General features: G+C 41.3%; 1 protein-coding gene and 1 long non-coding RNA gene across 6 annotated transcripts in view; one reads left to right on the top strand and one right to left on the bottom strand.

Annotated features, from left to right (window-relative positions):
• SLC6A11 (solute carrier family 6 member 11) overlaps positions 1-3,566 on the top strand; it is a 115,736-nt gene extending 112,170 nt beyond the window's left edge. For all 4 annotated transcript variants that reach the window (XM_005508885.4, XM_021296422.2, XM_021296424.2 and 1 more), the window contains exon 15: positions 22-3,566. In XM_005508885.4, coding sequence (XP_005508942.2) covers positions 22-174 — 153 coding nt within the window. In that variant the 3' untranslated portion in view covers positions 175-3,566. The remainder of the gene's footprint in view (positions 1-21) is intronic.
• The window catches only part of LOC110363558 (uncharacterized), a 110,844-nt gene that overhangs the window by 12,709 nt on the left and 77,981 nt on the right, over positions 1-20,154 (bottom strand). The gene's annotated exons all lie outside the window — the stretch shown is intronic.

Genomic DNA, 20,154 nt, shown 5'->3' with positions numbered 1-20,154 from the left:
CCATTTTCTCAAATTTTCTAGAAATTCCGGAAGTTGGTTACACCTAGCTCAGACCTGAAAATGCGAGGGAAGCGTGGAGGAGGAGCCTATGTTGCAGCAATAAATGACTACGATGCCAAACTGAAAGGAGATGGCACCATTTCAACCATTACAGAAAAGGAGACACATTTCTGAAAGAACTATCTTTTTCTTTTTGTTTATCTTTTTTTTTTTTTTTTTTTTTGTATAAATAAATAAATGAATTCACTTAATTATAGAGGCTGGCTTGTTTTGCACAAAATTTTATTAACCAGTTAATTTTAAAGTAAAAATTGTATACTTGTTTAAAAGTGATTTTTTAAATTACTATGTAAGTAATGATCATGTAAAAGAAAAAGAAATAGTATTATATGGTATGTTAGTGACGACTTCTTGTAATATGGTGATTTCAGTAAATGTTTTTTTTAGAAGTTAGAGGGACCTGTATAATGTGCTGTACAACTTTTCTACTTTGATTTCTGGCAGGTGTAACGTCGTATAGATATACGCATTCTAATCTGTAAGCATTTCAGACCATTTCAGCTTTTCATGTATGTATATAAAGGGGACCAGAATGGCCTTTTGTTTCTATTGGAAGAAATTGTGAGGGGCCAGGGGACGACTCGAAACTGTTGGTGCGTGTTCCTCTGTGTCCAACGTCCCCTGGGCCGGAGGGAGCCGTCCCAGCGGGGCCAGCAGCTCCTGCCCCAGGCTTAGGCCAGGGCAGCTGCAAGCTGAGCTCTGCGCCTAACAAAGCTTGGCCTTCAGGGCAGGTCTGGTGAAGCCAGCAGGAAGCAGCACCTCAGCAGTTCCCATCGCCTTCCCTCCACCTTCCACGTGCTTCAGCAGGTCTAAAACTCTGGTGGAATGCACCCATTTCTGAGTCACTGTTTTTCTGGAGATTGGATAGAGAATATTTCTTACGAGCTATGAATTTTGCTGTGTTTGTAATATAATGGTCTCTATGATGATGTGTACTGCTTCAGGAGACCTCAAAAGCTTTTTCATTTTCTTTAGTGTCTGGGTGGCCAGTCCTTGGTTTTGGTTGATATTTCCCAGCCCCTGAAGTGAAATATCTTTGCCTAAGCTTGTACAACAGGAGGTCAAGGCTACTTTAAACACACAGAGACATTCTGAGGAAAAAAAGAACAGGTTTTGAGCTCTGCACACCTTGGCCTCTCTGTCTCTTCATCTTTTTGCAGTCTGTCTGTCTGCACATCTACTCATTCCCCTCAAAAGAAATCAAGGACCCTGTAAGGCCAGTGTGTAGCACTGTATTGCGTTTCTCAGCTTCAAGGTAATTCTAGATATGCTCAGATTAGGCCCTAATTGCTTTACCCTGAATGGTATCAGGGCTTGCACTGAAGTCAGAATAGGAGTGGAAGGCCAGACTGATTGGTCCTTAATCACAGAACCACAGAACACCAGGTTGGAAGGGACCTCAAGGATCATCTGGTCCCACCTGTCTTGGCAAAAGCTCAGTCTAGAAAAGCTGGCCCAGCACCTGTCCTGCTGAATCTTAAACATGTCCAATGTGGGGAAATCCACCACTTCTTGGGGAGGTTAACAAGAGTTCTGGGAGGTGATTTATATATGGTGCAGATGAAGGAATTAAGACAGGGATGTTGTGTCTTGTGTAATTACTCCTACATTTACACAGTCCTAAAATGACATTTGGCCCTTTGAAGGCACCCGTGAGGCTGATGTGAAAATGAGTTTGACACACCTGCTTTGACTATCTTTTTTTTTTTTCTTTTGTCAATATTCCAAACCCTATTGCTTGTTCTGGACATTTTTTTTTCTTTTCCCCTTGTTCTGGTTTTGATTACTGTTTGTCTGAGAAAGCTGTGGAGGAGTACTGTACTGCACAGTGTTTGACGGGGAGAGACAAGCAACAGCCTAAGACAGCTCAGAAGAAATATCATGAAATCTGCTGTCTTCTCTGCAATGCAAAATCACCAAAGTTCAGATAGCAGCATCTGCAGATAGTAGAACAGAAGTGGCTGCTGACCTTCTACAGAGGAAAATGTGTCACTAAAAGTCGCTAAGTGTATCTTACTATTACATAGAACTGTACATGTAGTCAGCATTTCTTTAAAATTGTATGGTTACCTCTTAAAAAAGCATTTTCGTAGAATCACTTTTGTCTGAAGTCACATCATTAAATCCAATATATCTGTTAAATTTTACTTCATCTTATTTGTATTTTTAATGTGGTAAGATGGAAGTCTAAGAGAGACCTTCTCTACACAATTCTACTTCAAATGTTGCAAGTCCTGCTGGCCTTTGCAAGTGTCCATCTTTAGGTGCTTAGGAAAGGCTGTTCTGGAGGGCCCTGCCTGGATGGAGGTGCAGCCCCGGCACCTGGTGCCTGCTGGGCTCCCTCAGGGGCTGTCAGGGTGGCACCCCCAGCGGGAGGTCACCCGTGAAAATCACAGTCTCCTTGGAAACTGATACTCTGAAAGAGAAATGCTTCCAGAATTGAAACCACAGGTTGAGTTAAATAATACAATGAAGCAACTGAAAGCTACACAATGACATTGAGGAGTGCCCACTCCAAAACCTTAACATTTTTGGAAGTTCTAATGAGTCATATATATTTCCAATCCAGTGTCCCTTTCTGGTCTTTCCACCCAGCAGAGCTGCAGAGCTGAGGCCCCAAAACCACATATTAGCCTTGGGATGAGTTATGCTCCCTCGCAGAGTGAACACCAACACATTTTTTTATCAGTGAAGGCTGTGCACATGAGATGCTCTGTGAGGTTGCTCTGTGCCTTGATTTCAATGGTGTTATCTTCAGCAGTCAGGTCTCCTCATAAACGTTGACAGTGAAGTGTGCCAAGAGGGACCCACCCCACTCAACTGGCCACCGTTAGACACAAAATGAAAATCTCAGACCACTCAAGGTTGTCCTTTGAATCATAACACGCTCTTGTAGCAGGAAACATTGACTTCCACAGTTTAGCTTGTCAATTTACTTTGACCTCATCCAAACATCTCCACAGGAACCACGGACTTGCTATGGGACACGCTTCCTATTCTGCTGCTATGAACCATTTCACCCATAGCTTTATACACATACATACGGTTTGGTGTGGTCTCGAGTATTATACAGTATTACTAATGTGTCGTGCTTGTAAATGTATGCAGTTAATATCTGACTTGTTTAACACTACTGATTTTTAAAAATATATTTTTCTTTTGTGGGGAGGGGTGTGGGAGGGTAAATTTCCTACTAGTATATGTGGTTTGTGGTTTTGTTTTGCCTTTTTGTTTGTTTTCTGGGGTTTTTTTTGAAACAATATGAAGGGAAAAATGAAAAAAACAACTATATCGTGGTGATTTTTTTTATGCAGTAGAAACAATGTTGCCCTTTTCTGAAATATCTGCAGTGTTATTAAATACAATACAATAAAAATGAACAACTGCTAAGGTTTATGTAACATTTGACACAAAGAAAGACTCTGTTTGGTTTTGGAGGGCACAAGATTTTGTCTGCTTACTTGTTTTCAAAAATTAAAGGAAACGGGCAAAACCCATTCTGTGTATTTTAGTTTCTATCAGTGTATTTTGTATGACCCTCACCTAACAAATTAAATAACCACAACAACCCTGTTAGGGCAGATGTATGTTCCTTGATTTTAGATGGGGAACTTAGAAACAAGAGAACTGGGAACTTAGAAACAAGAGAACTAGCAACTTTGGGCCCATCCAGTAAATCTGTGGCTGAAACAAACTGAAGTTTCCTGATCTCACAACTTCATGTCACCATTATTTAATATAAATCCATGTTGCCATGGAGAAGTGCAGCCATCTCTCCCCCCCCGTCCCTGCCCCTCCTGCCTGTTGTGCTGCGGCCAGTCTGGTGTCACCAGCACTGGTGGGGACCCCCACAGAGCCACCTCAGGAACCAAACTGGCTGGACCTTCACCCAACAAACGCCCCTGGTTAGTCCTGCATAACGCCAGCTCTGGCCCGGCCACACAAACGCTGCTGCTGAAGGGACCTGAGCCCCATCTTCCAGCTGGGTTGAAATGACCTTTAGTCAGAGGCCACGATTGTCCTTTGCTCATCTTTTGTACTATTTTTTATGCTTTTATATTCTTTCTTACGCCTCTGACCCATGTATAGGGAAAAATACTTGCTTTAGTACATGACACACTGATGAAAAATTCTGATACTCTACCCTGAGGCGCTCTGTTACATAGTCGCCTGCCACACAGGAAATGAAGCTCTTTTCTTAAAGGCTGATTCTCATCTTGATGAATGAACCGTGCCTATAATAAGGAAAATGTGCTATGGATTTTGACAAAGTCTTTCAGTTCCTCTCTCTCTCTCTACCCCGCAGGAAGGACGTGCACCCTTTTCCCAGAGCTGATGTTCCTGGCCCCATGTTGCAACTAAATATGGAGTAAATCTGAATATATCAGGAAATTTGGCCTTAGATGTTGATGACTCCCCATTCAGAGAAATACCTGAACTTGGTCTTCCATTGTGCAGCAGCAAGTCTAGTGAAGGCTTCTAAAAATACCAATACAGAAAGCTAGATCAGGTTATATTTTAAAATCTCTGACTGTTTGCTGAGCTTTTGCCTCAGACTTCAGAGAGAACTTGTTGGGTTTTTGTGGCACACATTCCTCCTCTTCCCCAAGCTTTAGGGCCTGCTGCTTCTGTAGCCACCGCTTTTCTCTTTCCCTTCTACACACCTGTGCCTCCTCCTCAATGCCATTCAGAATACAGCCTCTGCAAGTGAAAGAGGAGAAAGTGGTGGTGCTGGAGGCTATTAGCTGATTGGATTAATTAAAAGTAATTGGCAGTGTTTCAGCTTAATTGGTTTTCTAATGTTGTGACTTCTGGAACTAGTCTGTATTTCTTCATGGATTTCTGGATCGTACTGGAGACCTTTGTGTGTGCCCTGACCTGAACTGGCTAAGTTGTTGCAGGGTTTGGACTGACAGAACGTGCAGGTTGTCCCTCAGTTATTCCCACTCTTGCTGAACTCAGCCTCACAAGTTCCTGTGTTACCTATTCCACACACGCACAGTTTAAATTGTAAGCCTGCTCCATGTATTATAGTGCTGTTACTTTTTTTTTTTAAATCCTTATTTTTTAGATCATTCAAGTAAGATGGTTTCAAATTCTTTGGAGCTAAAGGATGTTTTCAGCAAATGTTTTCAAAACCTTGTGTGTTTGTGTTGGGAGCTGTACCACCTAGTGTGATGCAGTCCTGTTGTACATCACCAGCCTGCATGGGCTTGGATGTCCTCGGAGCTGGCAGGTTACGGGCAGGGTAAGCACAAACACTTATCTGTTCAGTTGAAGGAGTTTAATTGACCTGTACTGCTGCAGAGTTCTGGGGTTTTGTATGAAAATATCACATGCTTTAATAGTTCTGTATTAGAAACTGCTAGTTCTGTTCGGGGAAATAATACGCGGGTAGGACGGAGTGATGATACAGCACTGAGGGCAGTAAATTTGTAAGTGCATCTCTGGATTGGTTATCTATTAAATAAAAGCTACTACTGTGGTGAGTTCGTGGACTAACAGAACTGTCTGAGGAATGCTTACACTCAGTGAGGCTTGCGCTTTTTGCACACTGGAGTGCTGCCTTCTTGCAGCAGCTCCCACTCTTCATTCACATACCATTAGCTGAAACAGACTATTTCTTCCTATGAAGACGGAAATAATTAATGAAATCTCTGACTTAAAAACTGGATTTCCCCCAGGTGAAACTTCCACTTCAGAACTGCAATCAAGGAAAACAGCTTGTGCTGTTTGCAGTCTCTTCTGTGCAATGGTGCCCAGGTCTCCTCTCTGAGGAACTGGATACCAGCGGCCTCCTTGGCTGTCAGTGCTCCACAAAATCTCTCTTAACAGCGTTCCTGTGGTGCAGCAGGGACACCTTTTGGTGAGAATCAGTCTAAATCTGACAAACCTAGGGGGCTGTACATAAAACCCATCTGCAGGTGGTTTGCAGCAGGCAAGTAGAGGACAATTTCATCATCAGCTCTTCTTAATTCTATATGTGTACTTGCCACGCACCATTTCACATAATTAGATTGTGAGTCCTTTCTGCAGCTGCACAATTTTGGATGCAGTTCTATTTTCGTCAAAAGGTTTGTTTTCCGTATCATTAGGTGGCAGCACATGCCAGCATAAAATCAGCTTGTGCCCATAGTTCAGCGACTAAAGCCGAGGACATGGAGTCATGGACATGGAGTCAGCAGAGGTTTCCTCAGACCCTGATCGTCAGGCAAGGAATGCATTTATACACTTAAGAGAGAAGTTGTAAGCTCATTTCTTTTTTATTAACTATGCTCCAAGGTTCATGCTGAAGCTGTCATTATGGTGTTAGAGTTGTCGGTGAGACTGCAAGGTATAGGTGTTTAAAATAAGGGGAAATAATGTGTAATACAAGGGAAAATTATGACCCATAACGTATCCTGTGGAAAAGGGAAGGTAGATGTGCACAGTAGTATTTTTTTTCTCAGAGATTGAGAGGCTTTACTACTATGTCCAAAGTATTGTCTTAAACAGTTGTTGTAGTGTTCTCAAGATAAAAATCTTTCATGCCATTTTCTTTGGAACAGAATTAAATTGTAATTTCCATGTGAAACAGAGAAAACAAATAAGAGTGTCATGCTTTGGGTTGAACAGACCAATGTCAAGCAAGGAATCAACTTACCTGCAAACAGGGAGTGAAATGCAGTCATGTGGCTTTTGGAAATATATGAGGAAATATTACTGGTGTGATTGCTCTGAAGCGTTCGTGCTCTTACCTGTGTTTGACATGCTCTAGATCGTAACACAACTACACCTCAGCTGACTTTTGATGAGTAACTCTCACCATTAACTTTATCTTCTCAGGGCCACAATAAGGAGTTATTTGTGAATATTTTAGGTGTGACACACATTGAACGCAGCTGTGGAAGGAGGTTCTGCAGCGACACTGTGAGAGTGATGAGCTATTTTGTATTTGTTGCCCTTCACTGCTGGCATCTCTTCAAGGAATGCTACCAGGGATAGCCAGCTTGTATGTCTGTGCACACCTGAAATGCGGGTGTCAGCTGGGCATGCCAATGTGTTACCTGCCGCAGACGCGATTTTTTTCCGTTTTCCCAAAGCCTCTGCTGTCAAATAGTTAAAAATACTATGTCTAGAGCCAACATAGTTATTTGTAGAATCATTAAGGTTGCAAAAGACCTTTAAGATCATTGAGTCCAACCATTAACACAACACTACCAAGTCCAGCACTAACCCATGTCCCTGAGAACCTCACCTCCATCTGTCCAACCCCTCCAGGGATGGTGACTCCACCACTGCCCTGGGCAGCCTGTTCCAGTGCTTGACAACCCTTTCCTGGAAGAAATTTTTTCTAATATCCAATATGAACCTCCCCTCATGCAACTTGAGGCCGTTTCCTCTCAACCGATCACTTGGTGATTGGGAGAAGATACCAACCCCCACCTCACTACAGCCTCCTTTCAGGTAGTTGAATAGATACTCATGGATGCTGGTGTCTCCAGCAGTTCACTGACATTGCAGGACCACAGCTTTCTTGGTAGGAGTTCAAACAAATTAATTCTAGTCTGTAGCAAACAAAGGGGAAGGGAACTTCATTTGGATTTTCTTCAAGTTGTTACATTCCTAAAAGAAATAAAATAAGAGTTGTGTCAGACCTTTGGAGGACTTGTAGAAGTGTCTTATGGATCAATGGATCTGACATGACCCGTGTTTCATTTAAAATCAAACAAATAAAACCACAACAAACCCCACAAATATAAGCAAACAGCTAGTTCACCCAGTGAAACTAGTTTGATTCCAAGTTCACTCTTTCATACAATTAGATGTATGGTTCTGTTGCTCAGATCTAGTTACTTGAACCGTGAAAGCCAAATTCAAATCTGACTATTTTTTTAGTCCTCCCACTATTCTTGCTGTGTCTTAATCCTGTCCACTATTTCTGAAGAACATGTCAGAACGTACGGTCTACACAACTACAATGTCCTCACTGTCAGCCAGTCCTCAACCATGACTATGGTTCCTACACGTTTCATTGAGTGTCTGGGAATCAGAGAATGAACAGCGGAAGCAAACTTCCTACCTCCTGTTACATTAGCAGAAGGTATAATTAGTACCTGCAGACACCGTTTTGTATACAGCTGTGAGGTAATGAGAAGCACTTGATAAGCAGTAGGCAAAGGAAAATGGGAACAAGGTGCAGATAAGAATTTAACTGTGTATGCATGTGTACGCACAGTAAGCAAAGGTTTCAGTATTTCTGCATATGTTCTGTGGACAGAACTGAAAAGCAATTGTCTGAGAGGAAAAAAGCCACACGAGATTGGGCAAGACCGCTAAAGAATGTCAAGCAAGGAACGATTCATGTTGAAGCTTCAACTGAGAGACGATAAAAGTTAGTGGGAGGTTTCTCTTTAAAGCAGCTGTGCAACTGGGCCTTTTGTGGGCTATCAAGGTCCTTTAGCTCTAATTTATGTGAGTTCTTTGAAAAAGCTGATTAAAAAGTGAGCTTGAACCCTCAGGGTTTGCCCTAAGGACTTTGTGATTCTTCAAAGCAGCTCTTCTGTCAGTATTAGTTAAAACTGTTCTGCTTTCTCAGTCCTTCCCTTCCCGCTTTCCCCCAAACCTTGTTAATGCTTCCAAGTTTAATCTTGGATTGGAGCTCTGAGCATATTCAGATAATCTGAACTGTTTTGTCACCTTGAACTAGGAGTTTTCTTTTTCAGACATAAATAAAAATATATTCCTTGCAAATTTCATGTGAAAAGGTAACTACAGTGCAGCCCTGAATACAGAGCCTGATTTGCAATCATACAGAGCCCTTGCTTCCATTTTACTGCTAATAAACAACTGGGAAAGATGGTGACTATTTAAAGCTCCAAATTTACCCTGCCTTTCTCCTGACAAGTTTGCACATTGATTCTGACATGCAGACTGACAGCTTCATGGCATTTTGGAATGTTCCAACTGCACTAAGTATGTGGTACTATTTATTTTAGTGCCCCCATTCCCACAGCAGCCACTGACTCACAAAAGGCTAAGAGCAATATTTGGCATTTGTTTCCTGTGCAGTACAATTTGCCTGGTTCATTAACCTTCTTTATGTAGATGTAAATTCTGAGTCTGACATGGTTATTTTGGGGGCGCATGTCAAAACCAGATTTGTCTGTCTGAGCAACATTTGCTTCTGAAAATGTTTAAAACCGCTCCAGCAATTTCATCTTTTAAAGCAAATTTTGTATTGTATGTTAAGCCATGTTTCCGTTGTATGTTCAAATCTCTATAGCAGCATTAGGTGTGCAGGAGATGAAGGAGAGTGTGGAAAGCACCAGCTGTGTGACCTTATCCTGTACCTGTTTTACCTGAAATAGTTTCCTTCTGTTTAAACTGCGGATGGATAAGGGCTGAGCATAAATTCTGCTGTCACTTGTAAATGGACTGGATTGGTTGTATTCATGCAAGCATATATAAAAAAGGGGAGAGGTTTATGTTCCCGTAACTGTATGAGAAAAGGTTTTAATATGTCTATATTTTTGTGTATGTAATGCAAATACAGCAGCAACTAAATTAAGTCCCCATTTCTGCTACAGATTCCTTATGTGGTGCTGGCATAGGCAGTAGTGCTTTTCCAGTAAGGAAATGTGCTGAGGAAATGCTTAACTAATATGAAACTGCTGCATGCTCTGCAGTACTTTACCTAGGCTATACCAAGGCCTCTTTTACTTCATTTTTTTTCCTTTTTTTATGCCTGTCCATTAGCATTCTAGCACAAAAGCTTGGCTTGCATTGGATCCATGATTTATCGGAAAGAATGAATATATCGGTCTACAGCTAGGGTCTGCTTGCAACTGATCTCCCATCACGTGACTAATGTAATGGATCAAATGCTATCAATAAAATGCATGGCAAGAAAAATGTGATGTGAATATTTGTGAACAGATCAGGACTCGTAAATTACACTGAGCAACTATCAGCAATGAGCTTATTCATTGAAACCAATTTGGAAACACGTTAATAAGCATAAATGTTTGTCTATTAAAGCGTTCTTTCCAGCTCCTCTCCTCTGTTAGTTGTAGCAAATACTGCACTCCAGGACTTCTCTGAAACTGTCAGCACTGAAACCTTACTCTTTGCTGAGCAGAAAACTGGCTGGACAGCTGGGCCCAAAGATTTGTGCTGAACAGAGTTAAAATTGCAAGTGCTGTTCCCCAGGACTCAGTGTTGGGGCAGTTCTGTTTAATCTCTTTATCAATGATCTGGACAAGGTGATCAAGTACACTCTCAGTAAGTTTGGAGATGACACCAAGCTGGGTGGCAGTGTTGATGTGCTGGAGGGTGGGAAGGCCATACAGAGGGATCTGGCCCGGCTGGATCGATGAACTGAGGCTAATTGTCTGAGGGTCAACAAGGGCAAGTGCCGGGTCCTGCACTTGGGTCACAACAACCCCATGAACGCTGCAGGCTGGGGAAGAGTGGCTGGAAAAGGGCCTTGGGATGCTGGTTGGCAGTTCTATCAGCCCCCAATACCTCTTCTACATTTTTCACTTCATTGTGCCAAGAACTGTGTGGGGAAGGAGGGGGGAAGAGAGAGAAATACATTGGCCTGTTCTGCTGTTGCTTTTCAGGGTTTTGTCTTACCAGTTGTTCTGATACAAACCCTGTCTCTTCACTCCAGTGGCTTCGTTCTTGGAAAAGTTGTTGCTTAAAATGTGCAACTTCCCTCCTGCCTGACGTACGCCAGTTTAGCTTAGGGCTCACCTCATACGTACACTTTACCTCTCCTCCCCACAAAAGAAATTGCATTAAGAATTAGCTCCTCAGTGACCTGGCTCTCAGCAGCTCCACACAGTTCAGCAGATGTCTCTGTCCTCTGCTATGGTAGACTGAGTCTCCAGCTGCTGCCAAGGTGCAATTGGATTTGTTTCATCTCATTTTTTGCCATGACCTTAACCCTTGCCCAAAGTACAAGACTTATTTTTGGTTTCTCTAGCCGCCTGGCAAAAATGTTTTCAGAGCAGTTGGAGACCAAGCTAGGAGGAAAATGTCCCATGTAAGGTTCGGAAGTTTCCTCTGTGATTTAAAACCTTCTCAAGGGGAGAAATCAGTTACAGAGATCAGAGATGTTGGCAATATATGAATCATGAACATGGGATCATCTCTGCCAGTCTTGCACACTGAGCCAGATACTCCATTTCTGTCCTTTTTGTATTGTTCTTTGGACCATCAGTTTACACCGAGGGTCTGGACTCAGAAATACATTCTCCACACCAGTGCAAAATTTGTTTCAAATAGAAAATATTTGCTGGACATGGCATAGTTCTACCATCATGTTGTACAGAAGGACATTGATACTGTTATCTAATGTGGAAACTGGTTGAGAGACCGGGCATTTCTATTAATAATGCTAAATAAAACAATTATTAAATTTTAAACATAAGCATGCGCAAGTAAGCAGCAATACAGGCTACAGTTGTTACTGGAAGAGCAAAATACATCCCAGTTTGTCCAGTTCCTCCTTTCTGGTGTGACTCCTACCTCACATTTGAGCCTCTCATATTTGTAGCGTGTGCCCTGGGTGGAGAAGGGCAAAGATACCTTTGAACTGGTTTTGTCTGTCCCTTTTTGGTTTTTTTCAGTAGTAAAGAATTAACATAGGTGGGCTTTCTCTGCTGCTCAAAACATGGTGGTTGCCTTCTGCTGATAAATAGGAGCTTGGCCTGCAATCTCTAACTTGTTTTCCTGTAACATTGACCCATCCTTGAAGTCCACCCCCTGACCTGGCCTGTCAAGCTCCTTTTTGCTGGACTTGGGGAAAAGATGTGTTACAGGGAACTAGTTTTGAGGTTCTAATGCCTTTTATGTCAGAACAGCTGGATTTAAAAAGTTGTGCCAGAAGAGAAAAGGTTTTCTCAGGTATTTAATAACTACGTACATTTAGTAATTTTTTGAGGTGACTGTCTTTAAAGAGGTCTTTGAAAGCAACAAGGTGGGTACCAGATTCACACTCTTCAGAAGTTTCAGGTGTACACAAATTCCATAACAAAGTGGAGTGTTCTGCTTTTTTCTAACACTAGCAGGTCATTTATATAGATATGTTAAAATTCAGTTTACATGTGCTACTTCAGGCAAACCAGCCTGAAGATTTCAGTGGATGCGTTTCCTTCTAATGTCTCAGTTACTTACATGATCATGAAGAGAAATGTTTTTAAAGCTGGTAGTACAGAGATTTATCTGCTACACACTGCCACAAGCAAGACAACTTTATATGCCACTGGATGGCACTCTAACAAAGCTCAAAGTATTTTGGCAGTACAAATCTTTACAAAACGGTGTACAGCCTGTTAACCTCTGGATTTCTCAGCAAAAGGAGGGCAAAATAATATAGAAGTTGCCATATTATCTGTTCCATGAAGAAGCCATTGACACCTCAAGTATTACATCAGGAAAAAGACAACTAGGTTTCCTTTTTTTTCAATAAACCATTAGGGATGACAAATCAACATTGAATCTATCACCTTGAGTTTTCAGGATTGATTTTCCAGAACCTTACTTGGTTGCATGGGGTTTTGGGGGGGGTCTTAGCAAGGCAAATGTCAATTCTGACTGTTTTATTGTCCCATAGCCATACGTGTTTGAGAATTTCAGTGGAGAGCATGGAAGCTGAGTGTTTAAGTCCAGTTAAAAGTCAAAAGAATTTAACCCTCTCAATTTTCCATTTTCAAAGAGTGGCAAGAAGTTGCAGGTCAGTAATCTGCCAAAGGATAATTTAGCTCAGGGACCATGAATGCTGCCATTATGAGCTTCAGAGCTTCATGCATAAAATGTCTTAGTAGAGAAGACACACATCTGAGGACAGAACCATGAGTAATGGGGTTGCTGCAAGGAGAACTTGAGTCACAAGCCAGCAAAAGCCATTAATTGAGGGTGGGCGCTCCCAATACTGATAGATAAGCATCCTCTCAAGGTGCTAGGGAGAGAGAAGCACTAAAGTACACCTGCAAAGAATCTGCATGGCTTAAAGACTGTAAGAATAACTTACATAATATGTTTTAACTTATCCAGGTACAGCTGATCATTTCTTGTGGCACAGGGCTATCTTGCTCTCTGCTGAACTTATTTGTGATTCTACCACCCTTTACATCCTGCCTAACCTGCATAAAGCACTGACCATGTTCACTCCGTACAGACCAGACTAGTTCTCCCCACCTCTTTCACCTTAGCAGGGGCAGAGTAGCAATCTTCCATCATCCTTTTACTCTTGGTATGGAAGAGTCCTGAAATGTTCGCAGAGAGGCTGCAGCCACTGCTTAAAAGTAAACTAGACTTCCTATTTTCTTCTAAAATATATCTAATATCAGATACAGGTAGCTAGAAAATCCAGCAAGTACTACTGAAACATGTGCTTGCTATAGCAAGCTAAATAATATTCATGTATCACACAACAGAAAAGAATATCTCAGGGCACTGTACGAAATTTTAATTATGTAATTAGTTGACAGTCATACAACTTTTTCTCCTTTAACTTGAGTCCTATTATAGACGGGTTTGGCATGTTGCAAATTATTTCCTGGTTTAGCTTTATTTGGATTGTTGTTCCTCATGAATTTTGATACCAACAGAAATCTCAGAGGGACCACTGTCAGGGACTGGCTCAAGGAGCGTGGACATGAGTCCACCGAGCAACTGTACGAGCAGAGCCCATTTTAGTTGACATAAGCAGGCCTTAGTTAGCTTGTCTATTAGGCTGTGGGAAAGGGGGGAATGGAAAAGTACTGACTAAGGCAGGGTCAGGATATCCTTGAAGAGATAAGAGTCAGAAGAATGCGGGATGTGCATAGATAGCTAAACCCAAGTAGGTGGAGTAAGTAAATGTAACCTTTTGGTGCTTAGCCTATTAGATAGAGACAAGTATGCATAATTATGGTATTTGGTGTAAATACACGCTATCTCGGGCAATAAAGTTGAATCATGCTTTATCACTCACATTGAGTCGGACTGCATATTTTCCTCAGCCGCGTACTCGCAGACCACCCCAGAAATTGTAGTTTGGGGCTCTTTTTGAAGAGATGATACAAAATGAGGTCACGGTGAGATTTGCATTAGTGATGTAAGCCAGCTTCACATGTACTGCCAGAAAGCAACGGATGACTCTTCTTTGTCATGACCTGCAGTTGACCTAGTGGCTACAACTGGAAAGCTCTGAATGCCATTACCCAGTTCATCTCTGTGAAATCAATGAATGTTTCCCTGATGATACATAAATAGCTCAACCCTTTTAATAAATGTCAGGAAGGGGCCTTCATTTTCCCCATGTGTCTCTTTATTTTTCTGCCCATTTAAATGAATGATAGAGTCCCCTTAGACATTTCCAGTTTTCCAAAACCTCATTAATACAAAAGGTAAGACACAGACAGACCTCTCTTCCCAGGCAAATCCCTCGTCTCTCTCCCCACTGCACGGGCAATGGTTGTCATTGAAGATGGAATTTGCATGCTCTTCTGAAAATATTCCCACTGAGATTTAATATTAGGGAAGCTATCTGGATTGACGTGGTACTCTTAACAAAAATGTTGCACCTGCTTAAGAGGACTGGATATGTTAGGCTCAGTGTCAAATTTAGTGAATGTGATAAGAAAGGAATGCTGAGAACAGAGCAAGATCCACATGTCACAGTCTTGTGAATCAGAGCAGAAACGTGTTTTGGGACTTTTATGTGGTATCCCCCTCTGTCCCAGGTGGGGAGAGATTCCACTGTTTAACCTGGAAAGAATGAAAAGCTGCTGGCAAACTCCTCTGGAAGGAGCCAAAGATCAGTGATGCTTTTTTGAGGGTTCTGTGAAACTCTCTTCCAAACGCTGACCTGCTGGGCAGTTGGGGGCAATGGTGGTGATGGTAAATGCAAGTTCTCATGCGTGCCTTCTCTGCAGTGGATCCTTGACTGGCTAAACACCACACAGGTGTCCTGTTCTACTCACTAAATTATGTCGGCCTTGTTTAGTCATAACTGTATTAATACCTTACCTCGCTTTGGTAGTTTCCTCCCTAGGGCCTTAAAAAGGTTCTGTCTTTCTTTTACTGCACGTCACCATAGTTTGATTAAAATGGTAATGAAAATAAAATACAAATTATTTTGCAAAAGGTAGTTGTGGCCTCTTTCAAGGTGTTTTGGTTACTTTCCTGATTAGAAGCTTGATTATATTGGCTGATTGTTTGGTGCATTTAACTGCAAGTCTTACAAACCACAGACGGCCTATAAGGATTGCTCGTGTTCTTACGTCATTATTGCCATGCAAAATTTTAAAGGGTATGTGTTGTTCTTTGTGGGACATACCTCTGGTTGAAGCCTTAATGATGCATGAGAAACACGACAGAGATGGTAGTTTGGTCTCCTCGGGTCTAGCCTACACATGTGGGACAATCTGCTACATCCATTAGGTTGGAAAACTGCTTAATCTCTAGTATAAATACAAACCTTGGTTCTACCGAGCAGTACAACAGGTCTATGCTAAAGTCCAACTTGACTTGCTCTTTGAAAGAGCATTTACTAGTTTACAAGATTTCATTTGTGACTTCTCCAGCTCACATTCAGTCCAGAGACCTTATTTAAGGGGCTTTTTTGGCAACCTGGTGGGGGTTGTCACTGATCTTCTCTCAAGGGAGGCAGCTCAATTGTGAGTTCTGGGGTGCATATTGTACTAGCCCAGGTTTTTATCTGGCTTCTTATGTCAGTGTGGTAACAATACCAGAGCCTTGGGCCTGTGCAAGTAGCTTAAAGCGACCTCAGCTCCATCTAAAAAGGTTTCTACTATCTATAAACATCCCCTGAGCTGGGATTACAAAGAAAGCCAGGAAATAACCAAGGTTCCTATCCAGATGAGGCTACTTTCTGCTTTAAGTGATTAATTTGCTCACCCTGTTAGAAATACCTGTCATCATGCATATATGTATTTTCATAACTCTCATAAATCCGGATGAAAAAATCTCTCAAAAAGAAATTTGCAGGGTGAGTAGCCTAGAAAGGCTTTCCATGAAAAGTTACTGTTGACTTCATGAAAATCTGCTTAAGAGATTTCATTAAAATCTTCCTGCTTAATCTAGCAGAGTTCTTAAAGCAAAATGGTGAGATGGTGCTTCTGGGCTAAGTTTAATTTTGTGTGGATTGTGAAATGTTTGCAAGTGAGAGCTTTCCTGAATACAGGTGAAGATATAAACTCTACCCTCAGCCTGATGTAATTAAAAGGTTGTCAATTTTTTGTGCAAATTTAAGCTCATGCGGACCGAGATTATGATGATTATTAAATTTGCATCATAATGTCAGAGCCATGCTGGCTGTCTTGCATCCTCTCCCTGTCCTCCCTGTGCCTTAGCGGAGCTTCCAGGAGAATCTCATCCATGATCTTCCCAGGCACAGAGCTGAGGTTGCCAGGTGAGTGGTTCCACACGTCCAAGACAGAACAAAACTTTTCCATGGAGGGCTGGGTTTGCAAACGGTTTGCAGACTTCCAGGACCAGGGCTCTAGAGCAGGTGGGGGACTGAGCTGCACTTTCTGTAGTTCATAAGGAGATTTTTATTTTTTTAATATATATATATTTTATGGATGCATATGTATAGCTATGTGTGAGTGTGCATATAAACAGACAGCCGTGTCTATATGCATATGTGCTGGGTGGAAATGTAGTAATTTCATATCATAGGCCTGTTTTTATTTCTCTTTAATGATGCCAGGACTGAAACATCTCCTGTTCTTACTTGTTTTCTCTTTTATTTTTCCACTTTAAAAAATAAAAGCTCAATACCTGCTGCTTCAGGGTTTGATACTGATGGTCTCCATTGGAGTGAGATCTGTGTGCACTCTGGAGTATTCCAGGCCCAGTGAGCCCAGAAGTCATGAGCACTTTGAGAACTCACTGGAACTTCTCGGAGTTGGGTCAGATCTGAAACAGGACAGCCTTGCTGTGTTTAGATATCCCATTTCCAGTAAAAAGCAGAAAATTATAGGCATTAGGAACTGAAGTATCCTATTTTTAGATGCTTGCCACGTACACCTGTGGAAAAATACACTGTTCTTTTCAATTCTTCCTAAATATCAGTAAAAGCCTAAATGTAGGCAGATGGTTTTGGCTGGTTTCTTGTTTTGCTGAAATGGTTTGCTCACACCTAATTGTCCTGTCATTCTGATGTGATAAAATGGAGAAAGTGCTGAGACACAGCCCATAAAATGTAAGGTTATGCAGCAAGAAGTCTAAACTGAAAACCATACAAGTCTAGGCCTTGAATACCTGTCAGCAGTTCAGAAAGCAAGCATTTAGCCTCATTTTGTTGGTGGTGGTTTGTTGTTTTTTTTTTCTTTATTACACGTTTCTAGCTAGGTGTGCGTTTGGATAAAGGTTTCATGCAGCTCTGTTCAGTGAGAGGCTGGCAATCACAGATAGCACACTGTGCTCTTCCAGAGCACAAATATTGGTTTTGGTCAAGCATTTTGTATTGTTTGTATTGTAACACTTCAAATGAGAGCTGCTTCTCTTGATACAAGGAAACAGATTGTAGCCACCTTTTCTAAGACTTCTTTAGTGAAAACCTAGAAAAGAAACTCAGTTGACTGTGCATTGTGGTAAACCTTAGATCCTTAGTTTACGTCTGCTTGCTGTCTGAAGCCCATGCCAACCTGTAACTTTAAATTTTACTGCTGCAGGCACAGGTTCCTTTAGGCTATTCTCACTGCCTGAGAATCAAGCCTTGAAGCTCATCATGTTGGCCTGCCTAGATGCTTTCATGTTGTAGCACACTAAACTGTGGGAAATGAAGTGATCTTAAGATGCTTAGTCAGCCTCCTTTGTAAGATGACATGAGATGGATACTTGATCAATGAAAGCCCACTCGTCTGATGACCCTGTGTAATTTTTTTTCCACTTGGTTTGAGCCAGCATGTTGACCACAGTGCCATCAGTTCTCTAACATCTTCTCATTCCTGTTGGTGCTCAAATTACATCTGTTTGCAGAAACCTTGTGTAGCAGTTATGTGCAGATTTCATTGTCAATACATGAGGGGTTTCTTTCCTTCCTACATTTAATCTTCCAGTACCTTCCCATAAAAAGACAGCTACAATCATCACCGGGCCTCTGCCTACCACAAACCAGATATTTCATCCAATGATTGCTACAGTAAGTCTAATGACTTGTGATGCCTGCTTTAAGAGATGGTGAGGGTGATTTAAAGACCCCAGTGATAATGTGTTTATTATTTCCCTTACTAAGCTATTCTGCTCCATCATGATCTTAGAGTGTACAGTAATATGGTTCTGGTTACATCTCACAATCTAATTATAGGAAGGAGCTCTTCAAAATCCTTCTCAAATAAGATTTCTTTCCTATTTCAAGTATTGACTTTTTTTTTCATTAAATCATTGAGATTTTAAATTGCAATTGACTTCAGATTAAATGACCTGCTTTGTGGCAGGTCTTACACAAAACTAGCACTGATCACTTTCTAGCAATAAATACTTACATTTAATCAATGTATCCCAGCTACGTTCCAGGAGCCATTCTGTGTGTATAAATGCCACCACTGCAGCTCTCAGCCTACCTGCCAGTATCCCAAATGACTGTCAGCATGGAGAAGCGAAGCAAAAGCCCCGATTTAATACTTGAAAAGACGCCAATAATTTAATTGCGTCAGAAACTATAATTAGAAATCATTAACTGTTAATAATGTGTTTAGAAGACTCAAAGCATTACTGATGGTGAACTATCATCCACCCGCTTGATTTACATGCTAGACCAGCTGTAAGGATTTATGCAAGAAGATTCAAGGTGACAGTGGAAAAAAATAAGAGAAAATAATTTTCTAATCCTGTATTTCCTTTTATTTTACCACAATCGTTACCATTGGCTTTTCAGTTGGAAACATTCCTTTTCCAAAATTCAAGTGATTAACTTCTGAAGACTGAAGTAACAAAGCAAGCCTTCTCTAAAGAATATTTGTCATTTCTTTATTAATATTTGCACACTTTTCTGCATGGCACATAGGTTTACTGATCTCCACTAAAACCTATAGGTTAAATCTTGTACTATCACAGTAGGAACAACTACCTGTATCACACAAGCATTTAAGAGTTTGTGCTGGATCTTCTATGAATTTTTAACAATACAGTTATTGTAGTAGACCCTCAACTCCCTTAACTGCACAAGCCTTTACTGGAGAACGCTGGAAAGAGATGGAATTATTATCCTGAATATAGAATTAGATAAATGAGCCTAAACTACCAAAGTACAACATAAAAGCACCCCATGCAATAGGTAGATGAATTTCTACACCTAAACATAGTGTAGATCACAGACACCTCACACTAAACACATAAAGTACCGATTTATATATTCACCCATGAAAGCAGGATTGCAAACGTGCTGTTTGATCTGTGATAGTAAGTCTCAGCAGTACTGTAAGCACCTGGGCCCAAAGCCTGTTTGGAGGAAATGTAATCTAGGGCCACACTTGTCAGCTGCAGCTGGGACACAGCTGGGGCAGGTGCAAATACCAGACACAGTCACCAGGAATGCTGAAAAACGATGGGAGGTGGGTAGCAGCAGTCTGCAGTTGCCAGTGGCAAATATGGTCACCTATACACATTACTAAAACGGGAAATAATTTTGCATTCTTACTCATGTCAAGCCAAAAGCACTAGATTTAGTACCCTGTCTACCTAACTCAGGTTTCATTCAGAGCAGCTTCTTACCAATAAAGTCAGAAGAATAATAAAACTATATAAGTCAGTGGAGTTGGCTGCATGTTTCTCCAGTTCTTTACAAGTCAACAACCTATGCAGTAGTTGTTTCTTCTGTCTAAGTAGCTGTTTTCTGACCTGATGCACTGTTGTAATGCACTGACATCTCAAAGACGCACATACAGATTTTCAAAGAAGACTTGTCTGCTTGTATTCCTCTTCCATAGAATTAAGATGTGTTGATAAATCTATTGTTAATAGTCATTAAATAGTTGAGCAGATGCTTGGCTCCTTACTGTCACTGCTTATTTCATTATACTATACTATTTCTTCCATAGAAAGTGAACATAAATATCTTTCTATCCAAGTAGATGATGATACAGGGGGGAAGAA

The sequence above is a fragment of the Columba livia genome, chromosome 10 (genome assembly GCF_036013475.1).
Source record: "Columba livia isolate bColLiv1 breed racing homer chromosome 10, bColLiv1.pat.W.v2, whole genome shotgun sequence".
In the NCBI taxonomy this organism is placed as follows: Eukaryota; Metazoa; Chordata; class Aves; order Columbiformes; family Columbidae; genus Columba; species Columba livia.
This window is presented reverse-complemented; position numbering and strand designations above follow the sequence as displayed.